Source organism: Danio aesculapii, chromosome 16 (assembly GCF_903798145.1).
Source record: "Danio aesculapii chromosome 16, fDanAes4.1, whole genome shotgun sequence".
Taxonomy (NCBI): Eukaryota; Metazoa; Chordata; class Actinopteri; order Cypriniformes; family Danionidae; genus Danio; species Danio aesculapii.
The window spans coordinates 23513902-23531406 of record NC_079450.1 but is presented as its reverse complement, the minus strand read 5'-3'; the positions used below and the strand labels follow the sequence as shown (position 1 = coordinate 23531406).

The 17505-nt window shown below is 33.9% G+C and overlaps 1 protein-coding gene across 1 annotated transcript in view; it reads right to left on the bottom strand.

The window, feature by feature from the left end:
• The window catches only part of me1 (malic enzyme 1, NADP(+)-dependent, cytosolic), a 128792-nt gene that overhangs the window by 67302 nt on the left and 43985 nt on the right, over positions 1 to 17505 (bottom strand). The window contains exon 3 of the mRNA XM_056475653.1: positions 10677 to 10826. Within this exon, the coding sequence (XP_056331628.1) occupies positions 10677 to 10826 (150 nt within the window). The remainder of the gene's footprint in view (positions 1 to 10676; positions 10827 to 17505) is intronic.

Sequence of the window (17505 nt, the reverse complement as noted above, 5' to 3'; positions counted from 1 at the left end):
GCCTCAGTCTGCAGTTAAAGCACATTTTGTTAGTTTAATTTCAAATAAATTGTGTTGGTGTATGAGCCTTAAATGTTAGAATTGTGTTGATGTCCAAATATTTATGGACCTAACTGTGCATACTACTGATACCGTATAACTTGGTGTCAGGTGTTTTTGACTAGTCTGAATTGCTGTATTATTAATTATTTGTGTTTCATATATTGTCCCACTTTGACATCTTTAGGCAGACATATTTCCTCTTCATTTACTAGACAGTATTTTCAAAATACAAAATACAAGAAAATACAAAAATACAATTAAGTATTTTGATTCAAAATATTAAGCCATTTTCATTGACCCTATTAAATACAAATGACTATTTTTAAATACATACTTGAAATGCTTGTATCATAAATACTGCCCATCCCTGCTTATAAGGACACACAATTTCATATATAAGTATGACAAACCAGCACCTCATTGATTACTGGTCATTATTTGCCACAATACATCCTGTGACATCAAAAAGATATACCACATATTTCAAACCGAGATGTTGAAATTTGGCCCAAAAAAAAACCTCAAAAGTAACTAGTTTTACGATTCAGATTAATAGACGGCACTGGTGTCTTCTATTATGTGCAACACAAAACACTTTGTACAAAATACAAATCCATCACCAAACCAATGTGTCATTTTGACAAAATCTCTGAGACACATGCTAAAAAGGATCCACCAGTACATTTTGAAGGGGGTTTGGAGAGCAGAGGATTATTTGTACATACACAAAACAGAAATGTGTTGCACTTGAGAACTATGTATGTTACATTTTGTTAAAAAATGGTCTCATAATTAGCCCTCTTTAAGTTAACTCTCTTGTTTAAATATTTGTATCTTTAGAAAATTTAGCAGACATTCATCTGTGAATAAGTTTTTTTTAAAAATATAAACATAAAACTTACATTTTAACAATTAGACATTAAAAAAAAGAAACAAACAACAACAAAAAACAACCAACAGTCATAAAAATAATAAATAAACAAAACATAAACATGCAATCTGCCAAGCAACCACCCACCAGTGCTATCCCATGGTAAAAGCAGGTCCTAAAGGCATAGTAAACACATTATTCACAAGTTTGTAGAAAGGAAATCAAAGGGACCAAATTTTTTCAAATAACAAACCCTTGTCTGTTAGGGTATACCTGATTATTTCCAGATGTAATGTACCCGTTAACTCTGTCAGACATAATTTAAAAGTTGAAACTTTTTTTTTTGGTAGAGATCAACCAATATAAAAAAAACTGTTGTTGTACCCGTTTCTCAAAAATTCTTTGAAAACTCCAAATATAATTTCTTTAACTCTCTATTCCATAACAAAATCTAAAAAAAAAATAATTACACAATGAAACTGTATCCAATCTTGATGCATTCCTATATAATCTCAAAACAACAGAAGTAAAGTGTTAAGTGATGTGTCATGAATAACTAATTGCATTATGTCTTATTTTGCCAAACAGGTCCTTTCTCAAAATCATATCAACATTCTTATCACAGGCAAATGACGTGCCCTTGGCTAAGACATATAACCTCTAGGAATCAAGCATAATTTTCAATTTGAATTTAATCCAAACATTCTCTTCTTTCTAAACCAACTCAACCAATGAGTGCAAGCATCCTGTCAAGGTGACTGGAAATTAAAACAACCTCCAAAAGCAAATAAATGGCACAGATCCATACTAACACATCTGGATCAACAGCTAACCTAAAATAAAACATCTGGACAGAGAATTTGTTGGCCTCTGAACACCAGCGAGGAGGAGTCCATATACCACGGCTTGGCATGTGTGGGACTGAAGACCACAGGTTTAAGAGTAAATAAAAATGTAGATACAGTAATTATTACAATATTGTGTGAGAGTGCAACACCTGTTTTTCTCTGCGTCTCATATACTTTATTGCTCCCTTTATATGAACTGACACTAAAATCTGGTAACTGTGCATTGTTAACCTTAAGGTCAGAACGGTGTATTTGTACAGTATGTGAGAGGCAGTGTGGCAGGCATCTTAACAATCCATTGAGTGGGAGATTCCTGAAATCCTTTTATGACTGGAGGGATGTATAGCTCAAGCACATCTTCAAGTGCTCATAATAGAGTAACTCTGAGAGCTAAGCTCTGCTTAGGGCAACTTTATTTCTCAAATGCTTACTTCTTGCCAAAACAACTTGTTGAGGTCTTAATAGTTACCTTTCCACAGTTGGTGATAGTACCTTTAAAAAGAAATGATATGGTGTTCTTTTAGAAAAGCTTTCCATTATTGTTTTCCTCAATAATATTAACCAGTGCAATTGTGTTCAATATTAATAATACGAAATGTTTCTTGAGCACAAATCAACTAAATCAGCATATGACATTAATTTCTGATTAATCACATGGCACTGTAATGAATAAAACTGAGAATCTTAAAAGTTATTCCATAAGAGCAAAATAATGTGCATTTTAAAATCTGTTATTAAACTAGAAATTATTTTTGGTCAAATAAAAGAATCTTAATACCCAGAAGTAACTACAAAGGATAAATAAATAAAAATAGTCGAAGCCAATAGCCTAGTGGTTAATTGCGTCGACATATAGCACCATGGTGCTCACGGCGACCTGAATTCGATTCCCGGCTCAAGGTCCTTTGCTGACCCTTCCCCTCTCTCTGCTCCCAATACTTTCCTATCTGTTACCCCCACTATCCTGTGCAAATTAAAGTTGAAAAACCCCTGAAAAAGTTATTAAAAAAAAATAAATAAATAAATAAAAATAATAGGGGTGTTAAATTAATTGTTATTTCAGTGCACCGCGATGCAGATGCGGATAATTCGCTATCGGTTCAGTAATTGATCCTAACCGGTTATTATGAAGAACATAATTTATCTCAATGGTGGAATACTAATTAAAATGTGGAAACTGTGCGCAATTCATTGTGTATGTTTGCAGGACAATCATTCCCTGACACTGAAGTTACAACAGAAGCCCCAATTTTACTGCTATGGAGAAAATGAAAGTAAACATTTCTCTCTCTCTCTCTCTCTCTTTCTCAATGTGGCCCCTTTGACCTGCTGGCATGACGTTTCCTCTCCTCTCAGCTATTACAGCGATACATGTAGAACCAGACGAGCATGTCTGAAAGCGAGGTTTCTACACGTCTATCATGAATCAGCTGTGATCGCCGTGTCCCTTATCAGTGTCACTTATCGGTGAGCAATGCTAATCGCAGCCATTTCTGTTGAGTGCGTGACAAGTCATAGGTGTTTAACAACTCACTCGACAACGCTCAAAAAGCAAGCAGGATAATATTTACATTTGTTTATTTGCTCATGCTCATGTTGTTCTGTGCATGTACTTGAGTTTTGTTTGATGCATTCAAAAAGAGTGTTTTCTTTAAGCAGGTCAAATTAAAGGTAGAGTTCATATATCTGGCTGCTTGTATTAAAGGACAAGATTGTATTACAAATACATATAAAATGTATAAAAAACTTTTGACATTTTAATGCAATGAAGTAAAATATAAAAGTGTGTATGGAAAGCATCGTCAATACATTGTGATGCACCAAGATATCGAATTAAACTGAATCGATGGCATGATAATCGTAACCGAATCGAACAGTGAGACCATAGTAGGTTTACACCACTAAAAAAAAAAAAATCAACTAATTACCTAAACTGAAATATGGATTTAACATATGCATTAAAATAGAAGAATGTAACTACACTGTAAAAATGTAACTATTACTGTAAAATCCATAATTTTACGGTTTATTTCTGGCAGCTGGGGTGCCGGAAAAAAAAAGTAAAACAATGGCTGTTAAATTACAGAAATTTACCATAAAATAACAGACATCAAATTACAGAAATTTCCTTATATTTCAATTTCTGGTAAATTTCTGTTATTCAATCACTGTTATTTTACAATAAATTTCTGTTATTTAAAGGCCATTATTTTACGTTTTTTTTTTTGTGGCATTTTTCTGGAAATAAACCGTAAAATTAAAAAAAAAATTACAAATAATTGTCATTATTTTTTATAAAATGTTACTTCTAGATTTTTCTTAAAACTTCTTAAAAAAACAGACCAAAACTTTTGAATGGTAATGTTTAAGAAACAGCCAATAATATAATTATAATGTGATTTTGATGTTGTTTTGGACCCACTGTATAAGCATGTTACTAATTTCATGTTAAATTAATTCGTCATATCCAAATTTAATATATTGTGTAGCCTCAATTCAATTTCTGAAAACAAGAACCACAGAACTGGAATCCACATGAAACAGGGTGTTTAAAACGATATAAAGTCAATAGAGCAAATGACTTTAGCTACTCAAAATGCAAAGCACTTTTCGATTAAATATATTTTTTCATCCTCAAAATACTACAAACTGACTCACAGAAACCTTTTGCACTCTGATCAATATCTCATCATAAAAAGAAAAACTGCACCACAGAGACAACTTCTACTTGGGCTAAAGCTAAAAAACAGAACCTGTCGGCATGTCACTGTGGTTGGAAAATAAGCTTTCTGAGTAACTGGATGGCATTCACATCAATCACCGAACATTTTCAAACTATTCTGGCATCTCCGCCAGCACTTAATAACTTTACAAAAACTGCCTAATTTTCACTCTTATTTAATAGCATTACCTGAAGGTATTCCATTGGTACTTCCATGTGGAAATAACCCTATAATAAGTACAGTACTACATACCAACCAAAACTGCTAACACTACACCATATTTTTCTCACCAGCCACTCTTGCGTTAGTGTAGATTGCCACAATTTTACTTTAAAGGAAAGGAATTTCAACAACTCTCCAATTTCAGTGATTTGTAACAAAGAAACATCGGCCTTGAATTGGGTATGAGAGAATATTGCCGAGGCTTTTTAACGAAGCCTTCAAACCTCTTGAATACAACAGGCAGACACTCAAAAATCTCAATGCATCTGCAAAAATTAAAGATAATAGTACTGTTTAGCTTTAATATTTCGCAATGTCCCCTGCAGTGCAATTCTAAATAGCTCATAAAGTCCCGAATTCATATAACTGGCATCTCTAAGGAATCTAATGATTGAAGACAATGGTGAAGAATTAAGACAAGACCATAAATGAATCACCTAGAATGACATTAAGATTATAGAGTAAGATTAAGAAGTGCATATAAACCAAATGGCCTGGATGTGATTTTTACACCCCACCAAGCCTATATTACATAAGTTCCAAACTGTTTCACAAAATCAGCAAGAGAATTAACACAGAAAATCATGTCAAATAATTCGAAATACTTCCAATTCCAAAGAAAATTCCTATTCTTTATATAAGAATAAATATTAAACTGATGGGTCTCAAACACATAATCAACCATCCATAAAAAAGTACAAAACAGGGGGGTAAATGAAGGAAAAGGGAGTTTTTAATGCCCTAGATGCCCATCAATCTAAACCTAGTGTGTTAAGGCCAAATGAAAGAGTTTAAGTCTAAAACCTCTTACGGGGCCACCAAGTGTAAGGAGACGTGTGCACCCTGTATTCTGCATAAATGACAACTCATATGAGCAATCTCTGTCATTACCTCAGGGATAATGAGAGGGAAGATCTCTAACCACACTCTTAATCCATCTTACCCTTTCTGAACAGGTCAATAAGCTAGTCTAATTAGACCTAGGCAATTAGACAGTTGTGGATTTGACCTTTGGATCTGCTTCTGCAAATCCCTCTTAATCAAAAACTAGCTAAAACTAAGGAGCCTAACAGAAAGAAATATCTGTATTGATGCATCTCTATTGTTTTCAAAACATTCAACGGTAACATTTTACAATAACAGTACATGAATAATGATGTGTTCATTTGTAAAAGAAACATTACTTTATTATGAACTAATCATGAGTTAATGCATGCGCTAATCCTGAACTAACTTTAACTACAACACGAGTCACATGTGTAAATAACATCAACCTTAATTACTTGTTAGTACATGATTTGTTAATTAATATATTAATTACCACATTTGTTTATGCTTAATTTAACCATCGCAAACTCATGATATGTTAATGTATGATTATATCATGACTGTACTTGAAGGGGCACATCATCATCATCAACACATTCTTAACTACTCCTTAATTCCTCATGCACATCCGTCTAGTGTGTTCTAGTGAACTCTTGTGACTCATGTTGTAGTTAAAGTTAGTTCATGATTAGTTCATACATTAACTCATCGTTAGTCCATAATAAAGTAATGTTTAGTTTACATATTAATACATTATTATTCATGTTCTGTTATTGTAAAGTGTTACTCATTCCCCCATATATGGTATATATGGGGGAATGGGTAACACTTATATAACCCTAACCCATATCCCCCAAAATGATAATCTAAGGTATAACCGGTTCTTCAATATTTGCATTCAGTTACAATGTATTTTGGAGTTCTGGGTAATGGAAAGGTCATCATACTATCAAACTTGACATTTCACATAAGTCATTTTAAGTTTAAAAATTAAATAGGCCAAGTAGTTCACTCTCAGAGTATTAGTAGGCAATCTCTTCTTTTGCATCTGAACATCAATAGTTGGACTAATGGGTCAGTGGAAATTTCTCTCTAAGGCATCACTGCAAAGCCTCATCTCACGCTGGGCCAACTTGTGATTTGAAATTTCTGATATGAACCCTGCTGTGCAAGCACAGAAAAGTTGGCATGGTCAATTTTAACAGACTTTTGTGTCTGGCAAAAGCAAATGTTAAAGGCTTTTTAAAATAAAAATAAAAATACTGGCTTATAAGGCAATGTTTCATAATAAGTTATTAATATTTAAACATTTTTGTAATATGGTGTCCAGAGAGAGCACTGTAAAAAATTATATGATCAATTAGTCATGAAAGCATAAGTTTTTAGTTCAACGTATATTTAATAATGTTCTAACGTAATTTTATAAGTTACGCAAGTCAGTTTAACATAATATAGGTTCAATGGACTCATAGGGCTAATTTGATTCAGTTTAAAAATTTAGGACAACCGGGTTTTTTTTTTTTTTTTTTTTTACAGCGAATGAATATACCCCCCACGCCATTACATCACCATCAAAGCCTGATTTGGCAGAGTAGATCTATGCTTACATGTTTTTTATTTCAAATTCTGACCCCACCATCTGAATATTACTGCAGAAATCAAGACTCAGCAACAATTGTCCAGTTCTTATTTTAGTTACTGCTGCCTTTATATCAGCTTGAACAATTCTACTCATTCTTCTCTGAAATCTGACAATAACAAGGCATTTACTCCCACAGAACTGCCCTCGCTAGATTTTTCCTTGTTTTCAGACATTTTTCTGTAAGTCCTAGAGACGGGTATGCATGAAAATGCCAATGGATCAGCACTTTCTGAAACACCCACCAGACCGTCTGGCACCAACAATCATTCTAAACCTTGTGTTCAGCTTCAGCAAATTATCTTTACCATCTCTATATGACTAAATACATTGAGCTGCTACTGCGAGATTGGCTGAATAGATATTTGTGTAAACAATCAGTTGAAATTAAATACAGTAGGTTGTTTACACATGAAATCATTGATGACGCTGAAATTCAGATTGAGGACAGGAAGTGATTCGGTAGCACTTTATAATAACTACACACTATGAATCGTTTATTAAGCATTAGCAAATAGTGAATTTATTATCTGTTAAGCATTACCTCTACATTAATAAATGTTAGTAAGCAGTTTATAACTGAAACTACAAATGCTGTATTCTTGACTTACAAGCACATTTATAATGTGCTTAATAATTGTACTTTTATACTTTGTTAGTGATTCATTTTTCATTACTAAATTAAGTATTCCATTATTTATTTTTCAAAATGATATTATCAAAATGTTTCAGTTTTATGTTGTTAATAATTATTAAAAATCAGCCATAATAAGAAATGCTGAACAACTTTTTGCTCACAAAAGGGGGGAAAGTAAAAAAAAAACTGGCTAAAAAAACAGAAGGCAGCATGTAATAAAAATTTTTTCAAAACATCCATGCGTACAAACTTTTTTTGAACGTGACAATTTGTTTGACAGCACCAATAAAAATTATATACAGGCCTAGCTATGTGTATATGTTCATACGTTAAATAATACAGGTGAATATAAATAACGTACCCTGCCATGTAATCGCTCCAATGAAATCTCCATCTTTTTTGTAACAATGAATGTCTTTACTCCTTTAATCATTTCGGCAGAATAAACAACCGTAACATGAACATTGAGATGCGCAGCAGCAGTGAATTTGATTGAATTTGTTTGTTGATGTTAATTTCATCGACAGAGCAAAAAAGAAATGCAACCCTTGCGACAAAACTAGACAGTTATTATTGTGGAGCTTTTTTTCACCCTTACAAAAATAAATAAATAATAATTCAAACTATGCATCCACACTTTTGTATGCTTTCATCTGTTATTTTGTGATGTCTGGAAGATATCCGCATGTAAAAAAAAATTATAGTAATTTATAATAAACATGTTTTTGAACCACATAGTAAAGTGTATATTGAGTACAACTCTTTGTTAATGAATGCTACCAAATACTATAGCATAAATTGATAAACTGTAATAAACAACATAAACTGTGGTGCATTGTGATGGTGTATAATTATAGCATTGACAACTGAAGCCTATTGAATAATTTGTTTATTACTACAGTTGTGTTGTACCACAGCAACAATATAAATACCACTAATTCAAGTAATTCTCTTTAGTATTTTTCATGTAACACAATAGTTTATACAGTATCTTCCGCCTCGATGACAGACAAATATATTTTAGTTCAGTAGAAAACTCAGCCCTCTTCATGATATAAGGATCATGCCCAACACACAGTGTGTGGCTATTTTTTATTTATATCTCCTTTGAAATAAGGTATAAATCACAAAATTCTCACTTCCTTCTATGTCTTCCATTCAGTTTTTTACTGCCTGCCATCCATCTGAATTCTGTGCGTCACCAGAACTATGTCATTGCAAACAACATATAGTTGCAGATGAGTAGATACAGAGGGCAACTTTTTGAGCGATGTTGCTGTGCAACTTTAATTATATAATTTTAAAATTATGTCATAATTGGGCAACCAGATGAGACACAGGGTAACTAATCAGGACAATGTGTTACGAATACAATATTATTGCCCATTCTTAATATAAAAATAGCAATATTGCCCAAAAAGTTGCACTGTGTATCGACAGCATAAGTGTATTTATATATATTGATAAGTTTATGTTTATGTAAATAATGCAAATAAGATAATCTTGTTATTTTTCGTTAAAAGATCCAAGACAAATCCATCAAGCAGTACCTCACACATTTGTGCATTTCTCACTGTGATTAGCACTCAATGTGCAGCTTCACTCTGTGCTAATGTTTGCAGTGGGTGCACAATCAAAAAAGAGTTTGTTTCAAAGAGAATAAATGATTTAACAGGAGTAATTTACCTTAAAAAACTTTTAGCAGAAAAAGAAGTTTAATATAAAAGAAGAAAATACACCTTTTAATTATTAACTGCTGCATGTGTTGATCCAAACCTGTACAATCTTCTTGTGAAGAAAACAAAAAAGGTTTCTGCATTAGCATAAAATGAAAAGAGGTTTACTGTCGCTTTGAAGCGGATGAGAAGTTTTAAAATATCTAATATCTGTACAAAAATATCTGTATTCCACAAAAGAAATAATAGTTTTGAAAGACAAGGCTCATTTAAGATGTAAAACAAACACTAGGTCAAAGATTCAAATAAACATAGCAGCATTATCAAATGACAGATGAATTTGCATCAAGATGTGGTTGACTGATTACATTTTTTTCACCTTCATTATATTCCATCCATTTATTTTCCTAACATTGCACAATTACACTATTAGTCACACTTCAGTCTAGTTTTCCCACATCCCCACAGCACATTTAGTGTTGCAATGCACCAGTTAATAACCACTGTCCTATATCCTAACAACAGAGGTAATGAGTCTGCCAGGCATTCTTTCCAAATACTTTCATTTAGGGAGATTGCAGAAGGCTCTCGTTTAACGTCGAGGGTGTGGAATGCTCTAAATTTTCCCCTCATTTAAGGATCTTAGGAAATCCCTCAAAATGAATCCCTGAAAACAATGAGAAGACTTGAAACGCATTCTTTTTTGATCATGTCCAGACCTAACTCACTCCTAGGGAAGAAAGAATGCATAATTTGAGAGATAAAATGGGCGATAATGGTTCCTAATCACGTTGAACCAGCAAAGGAAGCTGAAAATGATAAAATCTCACAGCGTACGCCAAACTCATCAATGAACCCAATGTTACGCTTATTCATACTGGCATATACTTCAAGAACTCAAAAAGCTGAGAGTACAATCTCCAGATTCCGCCATACAACAGATTTCTGTTATGACAGGATGTATATTCGACTCTTCAGACAGATGTTTCAACTTTCCAGAAGCGTTCAGTTTCGCTAGCCTGGAGGCGAGATATTCAACGATTTGTAAAATGATTCAAAAGAGGAGAGACAAGGCCAAGAGCTGAAAGAAAAAGCTGTCAGCCGGATGGATGTGCTTGCTTAAGAAATGTGTTGAAGGAGAAAGAACTTAACTATGAAAACAAATTAAATTACACTCAGCAGTCTCTTACCTCGGTCTCCTGAAGGTCAGGCCGTACTGTTGGCACGCCAAGCCAACGGTAGGTGTGTACACAATTGGCATGAATCTCTCTATGTCTGAGGTCAGCACCCGGTAGAACAGCTTCTCGTTACGGTCCTGAAGGCCCATTAGAAAGACATACCTGTAAGAAAGCAATCATGGATAGTTTAATATGCATGTAAGGACATTCTGAAACAATGTAAATCTTTGAGAGCCCTATCATACACCCGGCGCAGTAAAGCGCAAGACATGTTTGATGCAATTTGTTGCTATTTTTAGACCAGCACAACCTCAATTTTCACATTGTGCACCATGTTGTTTAAATAGCAAATCCATTTGCGCCACTTTGCGGACTCATGGGTGATCTGGTCTAAAAAGGAGGTGTGTTAAGGCACATTGTTGGTGAGTTGCTGAGAAACTGAAATAGAATGTGCCATTGAACAGAGCTGGTCTAAAGTACAGCAGAGCACGTTAGTTATGCGCCTATACGGTTTAAACGCTTACACATTACATAATACACACAGGATGTACAGTAATACACGATTATAAAAAAATTTATGGATTCAAATGTTTAAAAATATATATTATTTTCTACATAAATATAAAAACCACCACCTCTATGCCTTCTTCTTGTAAAGGGGCTTTTTTCAGTTTATTCATGACAATTTATATTTGTATAATGTTATTATTATTAGCGGTAATATTTATTATATGCATATTTATATTTGTTTTAATAAAAATAAGGTTGGATTTGTCCACCTGTCGGGTTTTGGAGATGTATGTATCACCATATGGGGCATAAGAATGGAACACGTGTTTTTTGATGACACTTTGTTTTAATTGTTCATTTATTCATTTGCTGGAAAAATCTTTGCGCTTAACAAAGCAAATAAAAATGTTGGCTGATGAATGTCTTCAGCATAGTGAGTTTCCACCGTTTCCCTATCCACAAAATTAAAGGAGTAAAAGTAAAGAAAAAGTAAAGAGGCCAAATGGAGGAGGCTCATTCTTTATCCTCATGCTGCAGATGGTCTGTTTAACTGTTTTCTCGCAAGTGAAGCATTCAGTTTTTCCACTTACAAAGTCTGCCATGTAATAGCAAATGCACCATGGCACGACACAACTGACTCTCAAAGGGAATGGGAGATGAGACCCTGATTGGTTTAATACACATTATGCTCAGAACACACCCATAACTCATTAAAAGAATAAGAACAACCCTGCTAGACCATTCGCCAGAGCGCAAGCCAAGGCATATTTTTCCATCCTTAAAATATCAAAAGCGGATTCAGACATGCCCTTAATGGTTTTGCGTCATGTGCTTTAGACTTTGTGCCTAGATCATTAAATTAGAGCCCTTAGTGTTTTTCTTTCATTATTATAATGTTTTTTGCAGTTTTGTCTATTGGATTTTTTTGTTTTGTCATTTTGGATTTTTATAAAGGTGTAGAAAAACTAGAAGGACAAAAAGGCACACACTGTATAATTTTTAGGTAAAATATCATAATTTTTTTTTTTTTTCAAAATTGTATATTTAATGATCCCCCGAAGTTCATTATATGCACTTAGTTTGAATAGTTTGTTTGATGTGTGATGCAATTTAAACAACAATATGACACAAGGCAGGACACATAGAGTGGCTCCTTGTGCTTTATTAAAATAGCATTATACCAATAACATAGCTCTTTGACGCAAAACCGTCAGTCATAGTCTAGCAATGCCAATTCTGTCTAACAGTTTCTCCACTTTAAATACATCATTCAGTACGTATGATTGTGAGATAACCATGCATGTGCATGCTGTGGCAGTTTTCCAGATTTCATTCACGCCAATGGAAAGCACAACATGGTTCTTTTATTCCTTATAGACTATGTGTCATTCACCTTAAAATTGTAATTGTGTGTCATTTAACTTGGAATTAGCAGGTATGTAAGGCATTTTCTCCCTCTGGGCTTGCTGTAGACAGGTAAATGCACATTTAAACTTTCAACACAGGTTTCAGCATCAGCAGAAGCGAGAAGCATTGAATGTGTTTAGCTTCTAAATGCTAATTTTGTCTGTTTTACAGCATACAACACTGTAAAATTGCCGTAAATGAACAGATTTCTGTATTTCGTGATTCATGTTTATTTTTTCTATTATTTGTGATTTTGAATTGCATTATGTAACCTTGACCTTTCATCCGCCGAATGTATCTGTCAACAAGTTTGAAAACGTTACTTTTATAGAGATTTTTTATAGTTTGAAATGATATATCGTCTGATTTGATGTTGTAAATTATGGTACAAAACCCTGATAATAAACCATGCCATTACTTTTTCTGTTATTTTATTGGTTTATTTTTCTGTGCCTTTAGTAATACATTTAATTTAGATTACAGTAAGATTTGAATTAATTAGGTTTCTTGATAACTGTTGGTGAAATTTAAATGCAGATTCTGAGTTTGTTTTTTTAAACCATTTTTTTCAGTGTTCGGTATACAGAAAGTAGCTTATAGGTTTTCAGGACCTCTTTGTATTATGCTATCCATTTAATTAATAGACGGGGATTTTAATTATTAGAATTACTAACTGCCCAACTATTTAAACCTTGCATCACAGGATTTTTATTTTTTATTTTGGTAAAATTCACATTTAAGTTTTCTTCCGAAATGGTGCATTTCAAGACAGAATGTGACAGTGAATTGAAGGAAATAGCATCCTCTTATTCTAGTGGCTTTCTTCAATTTTTCATCTGTGACAATGACAGAGAAGGGCCAGATTTCAGCAGTAACAGTCAGTCACTCAGTGTGACATCCACTGCCTACATTTAAGTCTTTTCTATTGAGCTATTGTGACAGCAGCTTATAGCAGGAATAGACATGCCCACATCCCCAAGTGGGTGAGCAGGTGTGTCAGGGAGACAATATGAGGACCGAAGAGAAAATAGGCAAGAGAAAATGAGGAAACTACTATTACTGAAAATGAAATCGCTCTCATTGGATAAACCTGGACAAAGTGCCCTAGTTTAGACTAGTAAATACTACATTCTTGTCTTTAGGTTGCTTTGTTTTTTGGACATCATGTAGTCATGCCATGTTCTTTTTAGTTAATTATACTGGATATAATTTATTCATTCATTCATTCATTTTCCTTTGGCTTAGTCTCTTTATTCATCAGGGGTCACCACAGTGGAATGAACCGCCAACTTATCCAGCATATGTTTTACACAACGGATGCCCCTCCAGCTGCAACCCAGTACTGGATAACATCCATAAACACTCATTCACACACATACACTACGGCCAATATAGTTAATTCAATTCACCTATACTGCATGTTTTTGGACTGAGAAGGAAACCGGAGAACCCAAAGAAAACCCATGTGAACACAAGGGAGAACATGCAATCTCAACACAGAAATGGCAACTTACAATCAGGACCCAGATATCATTTAATGTTAAGTGGCCATTGTTGCAATGTTTCACGTTAAAATAAAAGCATGTGGCATGATGAAAAACAGTAGCTTCATACTCAAGATTTAAAGACAAACTTTATATAATTTTTTTAAATTAAATTTGCATATGCAAATATTTTAAAATGTATTAAAAAGTATATATTTTTAAATAATTTTGCATCCAAACATTTCAGGTTTTAATATCTATGTTATGTAATATATTCATATATGTAACATATTATATGCAAAATGTACATTGTAAAAGAATTTAAGCCAGTACAACAAAAAATATATATAATCCTTATTTCCTTTCACTTTTTCTTGTTCAATCAACTTTTGGGTTAACATAAGATTATTAGTTTTCTATAGAGGTGAACTTCTCTATAACAAAAATTTTTAAGCTGTGACAACTGCACAATTTTTGTCTGCAGAACTGGAATGCCTGATGTTGAGTGAAGAAAAAAAAACTCATAACCCTTATTTCCTTTAGTTTTTTTCTTGTTTACTCAACTTTTAAAAACATCAGTTGTGGTGACCTAAAATGTCTGAAGTTGTGTGAACAAAAAAACTCTTTTGGAAATTAAAAAAAAAAACTAAAACTAAAACAGAGACAAATATTAACAAAACATTTATTAGATACAGAATTAGAAACAGGACAGAAGGCAAAGCAACAATAATAGTAAACAAGACAAGACAAACAGGGAAAAATGCTTCACAGAGGAAAAACAAGACTCAGCAAAGAGTCTGTGTGAATGAGGGTGTCTTTATAGTCCTAGTAATCAGTCCATCGTGAGCTTCCAGCTGTGTGTGTGTAATCAGGAGGAACCAGAAACTGATTCCTCCATCTGAATTATAGTTTGAGCATTTGATTTGTCATTTAATTATTACAGAATTTTACTGAGTTGATGTTCTTAATAATAATGACATTAATGTTATTATTGGTGTTACTTGTATTTTTTGTCATTGTTGTTAGGATTAGAAATACTGCAACTTTAATTTTTTTTCTAGTGAGGAGGCCTGAGATTAACTCAAAGTAACAAGTTGGCAGAAGCTTTTTTGGGTGAACTTTTGCGCACAAAACTAATCTATTTAACTTAATGAATGATATTTTGATTTAGGTCACGTAAACATGTTAAATATAGTTGTACAGACATTTTTACAGATTTTTGCCAAACCAACAAGAAAAAAAACAAGTAATTTCACCTTTTTTCAAGTTGGATTTATTAAAGTGTATTTTGGAATTTTTATACATGCAGTATAATTAGATTACAGTACATTAGATTATGATATTGCAGGTAATATTACACACTGTTACAAGTCACATATAGTATTAAACTTAATATAATACTATCTTGTCAAAACTACAGGTAGTCTCTATTACAGCTTTAAGGCTATGAGAGATTACTTTGAGGCAATAATATTTATAAAAAATAAATGTATCATATTTCTTCAGGTTTACAGTGTAATGAGAGGTACGCATATCAGAGGACAGAAAAATTACATGAAAACACAGACAAAAGTACTTCAGAGATGACCAAGCTATCACATTAAAAAGTCTTGACCATATGCTGCTGCCTAAAACAAAGCTCAAGAATAATTGGGGGTTTTCCCTGCTTATGTCAAAATGCTAGGAAAAATACACACCGCACACAAAAATGCCCCTGGAGATCTTAAGACACAAGTTCCTTGTTTTAAAAATACGTTCAAGAGAAATACATTCAAGTTCTACATCTGACCCAAATTAACAAGACCACGTCACATTCCCCATCAGTGCGAGCAAGCTTTCCATCAGGGAAAGAGCATAATATCTCTCTTGTTTGGCTCAGGAAAAGCGTGCCCACCTTCCTCGGGCTGGAGAAACAGTTAGATGTTTACCATGACTGAAGAGAGTTAAGGTGGGATGAAAAGAAATCAAACTCTACCTGACAGCTTAAGCTTTGTCGTGACAGTCGCTATAAGCTGAAATGTTTGAGTGATATTTTGGCACCTTGTTTCCTGACTGCATCTCAGGAGAGTCCACTAAACTTCAGCTAGAGTTTGACTGGATTGGCTGTATTCTGTTCTGGCAAATCTGCCTGATGTTGTAAAGCTCTATGTATTCCCCATAAACTGTTCAAAGTAATGGCTTTCACAGAGTTTATTCTATTCCTTCTATATGCAGCGGCAGTGAAGGGGAAGTAGTACTTCAAAATGAGGTTTTTGGACTATGTTAACAAGCGTGATAATTCAAGACACTTTCCCATTTTCCTTTCACACCCCAGTTTCTTTCCGAGATTCAGAGACTAAAGCGTGAACGTTTTGGCTTTCTTCAGATTTATTTTGCTAATTGTGCATATGAAATTCAAGATTACATCAGTAGGGCCATGACTCTTAAAAATACAAACCAAAAACAGACAAGAAGTACCAAAAGCGGTTTTCACAGTGATGCCGAAGTACAATTTTTGTTCCCTAAAGTAGCTTTTAGTGGAAAGCTCCTCAAATAATATATAAGCTCTGCATGTAGAACCTTTTTTAATAGTGTGAAGAAACTTTTTCCACAATAGAATTGTGTTTGTGTTGAATGAAATGATGGATGTTAAAGATTCTTCATGGAGCCATGGATGCCAATAAACGACATTTATTTTTAAGTGCGCATTCATAGGTTTACTGTATAATGCGCTAAAACAAAGAAATGCGCTATAGGTGATTTGAATAAACTAAATTGGCTGTAGTGTGTGAATGCGAGAGTGTTTCTCAGTACTGGGTTGCAGCTGGAAGGGCATCCACTGTGTTAAACATGTGCTGGATAAGTTGACAGTTCATTCCGCTGTGGCGACCCCTGATAAAAAAGGGACTAAGCCGAAGCAAAACGACTGAATGAATGAAATGTGGCAGAATGTCTTTTCACTGCTATTTCTAAGTTTGGCTGACAGTCTAGACCCAAGAAGCTTTTTAGCCCCTTGATCACCGCTTATAGCAGCCTGGTTTCAAAGGTCTGTGCTAAATATGCTAAACTACAACAGATTGTGAACTATTAGTTTTGTAGTCTTCCCAATTTAAACAATGTTGTTATTTTATCTCTTTCCATTTAAGATAAAAAAATCCTTCAAAATATTTTTGTGAAAATTGTTGGTGTGTTGCCCATCGTGTCACACAATTCAAGCAGGAAAACATCAAAATAGCTTTGATAGTCTGGGAAAGACTCCCTCCCTTTGCTGAAGCAGTATCTTGTCTGCCAAGGTCAGGGTCATTCGTCTGAAAGAGACCCATCTAAAAATAAACCATGGCCACTGCCTGTGACAACAAACATGACTAGTGGTTTTGATACCGTATATAAAAGAATTTCCAGAAGGTTTGGGCTGTTAAAACATGGGAACAAATCCCCTACTGCTTTTGAAGTGGCAAACA